General features: G+C 33.1%; 2 protein-coding genes, 1 long non-coding RNA gene and 1 pseudogene across 5 annotated transcripts in view; 2 read left to right on the plus strand and 2 right to left on the minus strand.

Annotated features, from left to right (window-relative positions):
- LOC149876724 (uncharacterized) overlaps window positions 1-10211 on the minus strand; it is a 316490-nt gene that overhangs the window by 282245 nt on the left and 24034 nt on the right. The gene's annotated exons all lie outside the window — the stretch shown is intronic.
- Window positions 1-10211, minus strand: part of LOC149876737 (uncharacterized) — a 112021-nt gene that overhangs the window by 95795 nt on the left and 6015 nt on the right. The gene's annotated exons all lie outside the window — the stretch shown is intronic.
- Window positions 1-10211, plus strand: part of LOC149876741 (uncharacterized) — a 103393-nt gene that overhangs the window by 61606 nt on the left and 31576 nt on the right. The window contains exon 5 of the mRNA XM_090075029.1: window positions 9455-10211. This exon is cut by the window's right edge and continues 482 nt beyond it. Within this exon, the coding sequence (XP_089931155.1) occupies window positions 9455-10211 (757 nt within the window). The remainder of the gene's footprint in view (window positions 1-9454) is intronic.
- Window positions 4811-6963, plus strand: LOC145191456 (uncharacterized; annotated as a pseudogene).

Genomic DNA, 10211 nt, shown 5'->3' on the forward strand with positions numbered 1-10211 from the left:
CAACATCGCACCAACGTGAGAATGACGTCGAAAATTAACATCGAGTTGCGATGTTAAATCAACGTCAAAACGACGTAAAACATCGCGATTACATCACGATTACATCGCAATGACATCGCGATGACATCGCGATAACATCGCATATTAACGTCGATCCAACTTTCCATTTCCAACGTTAATGCGATGTCGCACTCGACGTCGCCTAAACGTTAAACCAACATCGCCGTGCCCACTGGGTACTTGCTGATTCAAAGCAGTTTGACAAACTTGAGCAACAGAACAACGTTAACGAAAAAATGTTGTCTAACGTTGTAGACTTTTTGCATCCTTTTCACAAGGCTACTGTGCAATTGTCACATGACAATGTGCCGACGTCCCTTGATGTATGGCCGATGTTATTTTGTCTTCGGTCAGTCTGTAAGATCAATGGTTCAGACAGTGACAGTATGCGTGATTTGAAGGCAGCTTTTCTGTCCAGCTTGAATGAAAAATACATCATTCATATTTTGCACAAGCTATCAACGCTTACTGTTCCTTCTTACAAATACTTGTCTTTCGTCAATACAGAAGATCGCAATTTTGTTTATTCAGAGATGCGTTGTATGGCAGACAAAATAATTTCTTCACCAAATCAGGTGATGCGCAAGGACTCAGGCAATACAGATATAGACAGCTTTAGTGAATGCAATCATTCAGATCAGATGCCTCCTTCAAAGAAGAACAAAGCTGATCCTGAATCGTATGATTTGCTGGTAGACTTTAAAACAGCTACCGTTTTTTGTTTAAGGTCGACATTTATGAAATAAGACATGAATTCGAAAAATACTTGCCACTACCCGTGAGAGCGTGTGATAAATTGCAATTCTGGAAAGACGATGAGCATTCCGATGAAGACATTTATGGGTAGAAGGTTTTTGTCTATTCCTGCTAGAAGTACTGCCAGTGAAAGAGTGTTTTCAGAGTGTGGGGTGACAATGAGTGAGCGCATGGCTCGTCTAAACACAGAAACATTAGAAATGCTGATAATTCTCAAATAAAACATGCAGTCCTGATTATGAGACTCCCAGTAGGCTACTTAAGCTACCATTATCTCTGTTCAGAAAGTCACTGTTTTAATGTTTTGTGCACTTTAACTGCAGTTATTAGCAACTGCATTGTTTTTTGAACTTTTGAAGTTGCAGTAAATTGCAAGTTATTTCAAATTATTTGCAATGCTTTTACTACTTAATATTACTTTAATTTATTTGTGTTTTATCATTGTCGATGTAAAACTTTGTAACTAATAAAAATGCAGTTGTGTTGATACCGAACCGAACCCAAACTTTTCTTGTTACCGAACCGAACCAGAGCTGTGCTTATCAAACTCGAACATTAAATATAAACGAATCGATTCCGAATTTTTAAAAAAGGGTTTGTTTGCCATCTCCATTAGTAATGCGTTGTGCAATTCTTGAGGGCTTGTTGTAAGTATGATTGTTGCTCCACATGACGGTTGCTGAGACATATTATGAACGAAATACTTAATTATATTTCAATTTTATCTAACAATTACAGTGAATACAGTTTTTTACTTGAATGTGTCATGATAAGAATTAGAAACTAATGATAGATAATTTCTATAATAGTTAGTTTATTTCTTGAGCTATACTATTTGTAATAAAAATAAAACTTTTTAAATTTTTTTAAATTTTAATGTTTGTTGCTAAATAATTTTAGTATGTCAAAGAAACAAAGAAACTGGTTCACATTAAGAAAAAAAATCAAAAAAGTATCATTAAACCATGCAGTTGAAGTATTGGAAAAAGTTTTTGATCATCTGATGTTCTGAAACTTTCACAATTAATATTACTTACTTTATAATCTCCTTCAATAAGATTGACATTGTTCTCACCTGTTTGAAGGGACTTAGGACTAGGAATGCCTTCATTACCATCTTCTTTGTTTAAATTATCTGTAAAAACATCATTTCATTTTCATTTAGTGATTTTCTTTGTAATAAACTTGGTTGATTTTTTTTTATCTCATCAACTTTTAAAAAGTACAAGAAGCAACTTTTAAAAAGTGGTTGAAAAAAAGTGGTCAAAAAAGATCGTACTTTATTTTAATAATTATATGTATTAACAAACAATATCAATAACAGTTCTCTAAATATTCTCTAAGACTTTCCTTTTTATTATCAGAGCGGACGCGTAGTACGCAGTGACGAATAAACTCTTTAAGGATACCTCGTTGTGGACATTTTTTGCTTTAATAAAAAAATTCCATCCTATTACTTTGTTAAATCCTATTATTTGATTAAGACTCTCACCCATCGGCGGCCATTTTTATATAAAATAAAATAATCTCACATCAATTTAAAAAAAATCAACAATCAGCAAGAAAGTTAACTGACTTGAAGCGTTTTTAAGTGAAACTTCCAACAACTAAAGCATATAATAAAAAGTATAAACTAAATCAAGAACTCACCGATTTCAGTTTGTTTCATCACAGATTTCGGTTGGTAGTTTTTCATTATTGGAAACCAGTTCAAACATTTTATTGATTTAATGGGTTTCTGCCATTTTGTTTTCTATGGTTTGCTGTTGCATGAATCAGTTTTAAATTCTTAACGTGCTGGTTTCTATCAGTTCGAGAAAAACTGTAGAATTCAACACTTGTTTTGTCGATCAACCAGCTGTTTACATAAAGATCGCAGAAAAGAATGTTTGCAATAAAAACAAAGGAGATACTAGAGGAAGAAGTGTACCGGTACGTCATCTACTTTTGTTCTACTCTTGTTATTTGTTACCTGATTTTTCAACAATTTTAGTTTCATAGTTAGAAAAGCCGGGGAAGAAAGAGGAAAATATGACTCTACGGAAGTGAATAACAAATACAGGAAGAAGTGAATACATGAATACTAACAAAGTTCGTAACTGAATAACAAATCTTGAATATGAAAAGTTTAATACCAGAAACCAAATATCAAAAATCAGATTAAGAACCCTTTTTGAAAAACCTCTCAACTTTTAAACTGCCATAAATACAGTTAAAAAAATAAAAGAAAACATATATAATATGACTTATGTCCCTTTCGAAAACACGTCTTTCAATGAAAAATTCGTCTTTCAATTAAAAGCTTCAAAGTGCTTTGTATTGGACTTCATAACTGTTCTTTAACCTACTGCTTCGTTAATCATTATTTCAAAACAATGCCAGAAGTCCTAATTTCTGCAGATCACAATCGTGCAGGTACTGCTGTATTATTGAAAATTGCTCAAGTTTCTTTTAAAATAGTTGCTTTAAGAAAGATGGATCATTGGCATCTTTTTTGTTCATAAAGTGCAGAGGCCCAGTGAGTCAAGTCACTTTAACTGTCAATAAAATGTATTCCATCAAAAGGAAGTTTACTAGGATGGCAGTTTAGTTTCAGTGACTAAGAGGGTTCCTGAAATATCTGATATAAAACGGTTTATTTCACTTCTAAAACTGCTCTAATTAATTTTGAAGCAGCACCTATATCTATGTACTCGTTTATTAACTGCGAGAATAGTTTGCTGACGAATTTAAGAGCGTTTTACTGAAATTTATCATAACAATTAATGGACTTTTTTTTCCTAGAACGGCTTTAAAAGACGAAGTTGTCATGGAGAACGAGTCGGACGATGTAAAGGGTAATAAAATATTTTTAACATTTCCCATTTGAGACAGATTTTTGATTTTCAAAAAAAATAAACCTTCTCTTATAGTTGAAAAGTTTCCACAAGATGTGTTTACAACGTTTGCTGATTTGTTGACTTATGATTGGCAAAAGTTTGCTCGGTGTCTTTCGGTTGATGACACAGCAATCGATAATGTAAAAGAAGAATTTGAAACGACGAGAGAACAAACTTTGCAAATACTGAACCAGTGGCGTAAGGATAATCCATCAAAAAAATGGCGAGATGTGAAAAGAGGATTACTTTTTTGCAACCGTAAAGATTTGATCAGTGAATGCGAACGAAGTAGGTATTTTGAGCTTGATAATTTTTGTGCCGCTGTTGCATGCCGATGTTCTCCTGCGGCCCCTGAATATTTATTAGAGATAAAAAAAAAAAACAAAAAAAAAAAACACAAAATATACAAAAAAAGTTAAAGCACTGCAGAACATTAAAAGATTTTTTACCTGACACAAACATTTTTGAAAAGGACAAACTTTCCTTAATTTATTTAGCAAATTTGTCACAAAGCTTCGGGCCTTTTTATCTGCAAAATCATTTAGCAATTTTGCGGATTAAAATCACACTTGAATAAAGTTCAAAAAATTAGCTATTTATTGCATTGTTAATTACATTGTAAATACATTGTTAACTAAAACGTTTAATTACTTAGTTTACAATATTACTTAAAATATGAAATAAAAGTTGAATGTGACTCACAGTGTTATAAAATGGGTTCTAACCTTGACTTTCTGACCCGAGAAAACCCTTTTGTGGAATGATAGCCCACACTATGGGGATCACTTGGATATAAGTATTAAAATCAGATTACAACGTCCTGGCAAGTTATTGATGTTTAAATTTTCTGAATTTATTGATTACACACACATTCGAAATGACAGATTGTTTTGCATTTTTACAGTAAGATATAATTTTAAATTCAAGTAAACAAACATACTGTAGCATAAAGAGCATTATGTTTTATGAAAACATAAAAAAAAGTTGAAAAATTAAAAGATATCAAGAAGATAAGCTTCCTTTATTACCAAACAAATATAATATTTTTTTATTCTTCTGTTTTTCTGTTTAACTTTTCATAAAAATTTTTTTTAACTGTGAAAATAAGACAGTTTTTGAATTTCGGGAAAATTTCGGGAAAATAAAAATTTCGGGAAAAGGCATGATTTATTTACTTTATTCACGAGAGCAAAACTGCGCACATCTAATTTTACAAAGAAATGCCGAATACCGCAAAAAACCACCAAAACTGCAGGAAAACTGTCTGTTTTCTTTGCTTCAGTAATTGTCATAGGGAACTGACACCTTTCCTAAAAGAAAAATGCCAAACAATACTCAATGAGAGGATCGATTTTAGTAATGACAAAGTTCCACTTGGAATTTGTGAAAAGTGTCGTTCTTGTTTAAGAAGAAAGGATTCTGGAGAACACATCAATCTCCCATCACTTTACAATTTTGAGACTATAAAAATTCGACCTCAAACTAGAGACACACAATGTGACTGTTTGATTTGTTCTGTTGGAAAAATGAGAAATAATGGTCAACAGAAAACTCAGCTTTTGCAGAGCTCAGCACAAAATACTCCATCTTCAACTGTCCAAAAACGATGCTCTGACTGTTTTTCAATTATTGGAAGAGGATTACCTCATCATTGCACAAAGGGCACTTTGCAAAATAACCTTGTTGCTGTTGCAACCAAAGATCCTGTTGCATCTGAACGAGTTGCTGCTCTTGTTGTTTCAAGTAAGGATTCTTCTCCACATGGCACTGTTCGATTGAGTCAACCACAAGGTGGAAGAATGCTTCCAATAATGCCAGGTAAAAGTTTAACTTTCATCAAAAGATATTTTAGAAATTTCAAAATTAAACAATATCTGCATTTATTTTAGGTTCCTCATCAGCAAGAAAACTATTTCCTCCAAACCCATCAATTAGTATAAAAGAACTTGTTCAAGTTCAGGCAAACACAGGGCTTTCAAACAATGGCATCAAGAGACTAGCTGCTACAATTAATCAGTCAACTTCACAACAAATTGTTGAGAAAAACTATGCTGTAAAATTTGATGCAGTTAGTAAGCAGCTTTCTCATCATTTCACGAGTTCATTGATTAAAGATCATGCTGGATGTGGAAGGACTGTCATTCATTGCAAGGACTTCAAAGAGCTTAAAAATGAACTCATTTCTATGAGAAGCACATCAAACAATCATATTGTGAAAGTTGGAATTGACGGTGGGGGAGGATTCCTGAAAGTAAGCCTTGGAATTATTGAATTAAATCGTGAACCTAACACTCCCCCAGCAAAACTCAATTGCACAAACAAGTTTTTCAAGGACACTGGAGTTAAGTGGCAACTTATTATTGCTGTCTCTGAGGACCTGCAAGAAAACTACTCAAATGTGTCTCAAATTTTCGAATTGATCAATATGAGAGACCAAGATTTTGTTTTGTCCTGTGACCTAAAACTGGCAAATTTAATTTGTGGTCTCCAAGCATACTCAAGTGCACACCCCTGCACCTGGTGTGAGTCAAGTGCAACGGACCTTTTAAATCAAGGAAAATTAAGAACTTTCCAATCTCTTGATCAGAATGTCTCACTTTTCAATGCAGCAGGATCAAACATCAAAAGAGCTCGTGATTACATGAATGCTGTTCATTCTCCTGTATTTGATCTTGCTGGTGGCACATTAGTTTTGGAATTCATACCGCCAATGGAGTTGCATCTCCTTATTGGTGTTTTCAATCATCTCTTTGCTGCCCTACTAAAAGTTTTCCCTCAAGGAACTCTTTGGACTGATTCACTGCACATTAAACAACAACCTTATCATGGAGGGCATTTTGCAGGAAATGAGTGCAGGAAGCTGCTAAAAAATATTGATCTTCTTCAATCTATTGTCGAGAAACACTCATGCTATGCTGCAATACCATTAGTTGATGTATTTCGAAAATTCAATGCAGTAGTGTCTGCCTGTTTTGGATGCGTTCTTGATCCAAGTTATGTATAAAAAATTGAAGCTTTCAGAGTGGCTTATGTGGCACTGCAAAATGTTTCTGTGACACCCAAGGTTCATGCTGTATTTTTTCATGTGAAAGATTTCATTGACAAACACGGCCAAGCTCTCGGACTTTACTCAGAACAAGCAACAGAGGCAATGCATCACAACTTTCAAGTGCATTGGCGAAGGTACAAACGACCTAACCATCATCCTGAATACAGTAAAAAGTTGCAATGCTGCCTTGTGGACTTTAATAGTAAACATTGCTTGTGAAAAGAGTCATTTTAGAATGATTTTTTCTTGTATTAGAATATTTATTTTAAAGCATAATTTTCATTTTAGATACACGATAAACTCTCAGAATATGTCTTTTTGTTTCCCTAGTTCATATTTATTGGAATAACCTATATTTTGTACTATATTCTGTCGGTTTTTGACGGAAAACTCGAAAATTATGGTTTATGTCGGTTAAAACTGAAATTTGGCTTCTAAAAAAAAAAAAAAAAAAAAATCTTGTCGGTAAAATTTGTTTTTTTCATTTTCAACCCCCCCCCCCCCACGTCTTTGTCGTTCGGTACGGCCCTGTCAATAACTTGCCAGGACGTTGTAATCTGATTTTAATACTTATATTCAAGTGATCCCCATAGTGTGGGCTATCATTCCACAAAAGGGTTTTTCTCGGGTCAGAAAGTCAAGGTTAGAACCCATTTTATAACACTGTGGACTCGCTATTTTGATTTCTTTTGCAGCGCTCCTGCATTGCACGATTATAACCTCCCACCCTCCCCCAAAGGGTAATACTGCATAAAACTTCTAACGAAGAAAAGTTTTTTTCAACTTTTTCAAAATACTTTTTTAAGAAAATTGATTTCGATTTCAAAAATATAACTGTATTGCGACAGGCAGTGGCGGCGTTAGGGTAGGGCCTGGTTGGGCGATAGCCCAGGGCGCCGAATATAAAGGAGCGAAATTTAGCCTTTTTTTGTATGGGGTTAAATTGAGTTAGGGGCGCCGTAGAAATTTCGCCCAGGGCGCTGGTAGTGCTAAAACCGGCACTGGCGACAGGTTCTCAAATTAAAAATAAAATATTCCTCTGGGAGTATTTTACATGTAAAATGCTTTTTCTAAAAAAAAAACAGCAATTGTTTTAAATAGCGTTTACAAATAGAATTGCTTAATAATAAAACAAACTTAAAGACAGAATATTTCATCATAATAATAGCAAGCGTATTAAATATCAGCATATAGTGACAATTTTTTTAATAGAAATCGTTGATTTAATCGTCATTTAAGTCTTAGATAAAATTTATTATGTTTTTCCTATAAAAAAAAAAAAAAAAAAGAGGAATGCGAAATGCCGTTAAAAAAATAACTTCTAAACATTCCTCAAAAAATGTCACCGTGCAGTTAAATATGAAAAGTTTTTGTCTTTTAGAGTTAATATCCCGACACTCCATTTTCGGTATCCTACCGCCGACAAAAACCTTCTTTTCACGTGACGATGAACTTAATCAAATTCATAAATACGTGTACCAAACAAACGATTCGGGTAAATCAATCACGATTTTAACTGGAATGTCTGGAATTGGAAAGACTCAGCTCGCTAGAAAGTATGCAGCATTTTATAACGACCATTTTGAAAGTATTGTGTGGGTGGATGCAGCATTTGATAAAATACAAGTTTCTATGACTAATCTCTGTCACCAACTAGGGTTAAGCGTAAGAGATTCTCAAGGCGATCCGTTCGATATTGATGTAGTTTCTAGAAAAATACATCACTATTTTGAAAGAGAAAAAACGCTTTACATTTTCGACAATGTCGACGATGAGAGTGTGAAGAATTTTGAAAAATACGTATCAAACAAAAAAAACGCATTTACTTTGGTAACATCGCAATGGAAATCATGGTCTAATGATGTTAATCAAGTGCAAATTAACTCTTTCTCGCCTCAAGATGCGTTACTTTTCGCAAAAAGAAATATTAAACATATATTAACAAGCGATGACGAAATACTAAAAGAAATAACCAAAGTGCTTCAATATCATCCACTCGCCATTAATCAAGCCATTCTCTATATAAACAAAAACAGCGTTTCTTTGCAGGAATATTTAGATCTTTTTCGATCATATCCTTTCGAAATGCTGGAGGAAGGTATCCCCACTGAAGTGGAAACAAAGTTTATTATAACATCAATTAGCTTAGTATTAAACAAAATAGAGAAATCGAATGAAAAATCAGTGGAAATTTTAAACCATTTATCGTATTGCGACGGTCAACACATTACAAAAAAGTTTATTCACGGCATTTCAAAACACCTGAAAATAAACGAAGAGGTTTTGATAAATCGAACAATAAGTTTACTAGTAAGTTATTCGTTGCTTGATCGTTTCGACGATGACAATGATAGGTACGCGATGCACGAAATGACGCAATTAGCAAGTAAATGTTATCAAAAACGCAAAGAAATAACAGAAATATGCAACGAAAACATCGCCCGTTTTCTAAAATTAGAGTTGGAAGTGGTAAAGGAACACATTGACGATGGGAAGCACTTCTATAACCATTTCATCCATATGTTTCGTATTAATAAACCAAAAATGTGTGAAGTTTTCCATCAACAGAGTCGGAGTATCCAAAGTTTCTTATCAAACAAAGGTTTTTTTCAAGAAACAATTAATATAATCGATGCCATTGAAAAGTATAACATAAAATCTTATGGAACTGAAAATGAAATAACTTTAGATATAAAATATAGTATAGCAGCCTGTTTGTTTCAAATGGGAAAATATAATGAAGCTTTAGAAATTTATTATCAAGTTGATAAAATACAAACGGATATTTTAGGTATCAATCATCCATCAACATTGGTTACAAAATATAGTATAGCAAACTGTTTGAGTGAAATGGGAAAATATAATGATGCTTTAGAAATTTATTATCAAGTTGATAAAATACAAACGGATATTTTAGGTATCAATCATCCATCAACATTGGATACAAAAAATAATATAGCAAACTGTTTCTATCGAATGGGAAAATATAACGAAGCTTCAGAAATTTATTATCAAGTTGATAAAATACAAACGGATATTTTAGGTATCAATCATCCAACAACATTGCGTACAAAAAATAATATAGCAAACTGTTTGAGTTATATGGGAAAATATAATGAAGCTTTAGAAATTTATTATCAAGTTGATAAAATACAAACGGATATTTTAGGTATCAATCATCCATCAACATTGGATACAAAAAATAATATAGCAAACTGTTTGAGTGAAATGGGAAAATATAAAGAAGCTATAGAAATTTATTATCAAGTTGATAAAATACAAACGGATATTTTAGGTATCAATCATCCATCAACATTGCGTACAAAAAATAATATAGCAGTCTGTTTGAATCGTATGGGAAAATATAATGAAGCTATAGAAATTTATTATCAAGTTAATAAAATACGAACGGATATTTTAGGTATCAATCATCCATCAACATTAGATACAAAAAATAATATAGCAGT

This window comes from Hydra viridissima, unplaced genomic scaffold, assembly GCF_058129835.1.
Source record: "Hydra viridissima isolate aposymbiotic clone 2 unplaced genomic scaffold, HvirCarnegie_v1 scaffold_18, whole genome shotgun sequence".
In the NCBI taxonomy this organism is placed as follows: Eukaryota; Metazoa; Cnidaria; class Hydrozoa; order Anthoathecata; family Hydridae; genus Hydra; species Hydra viridissima.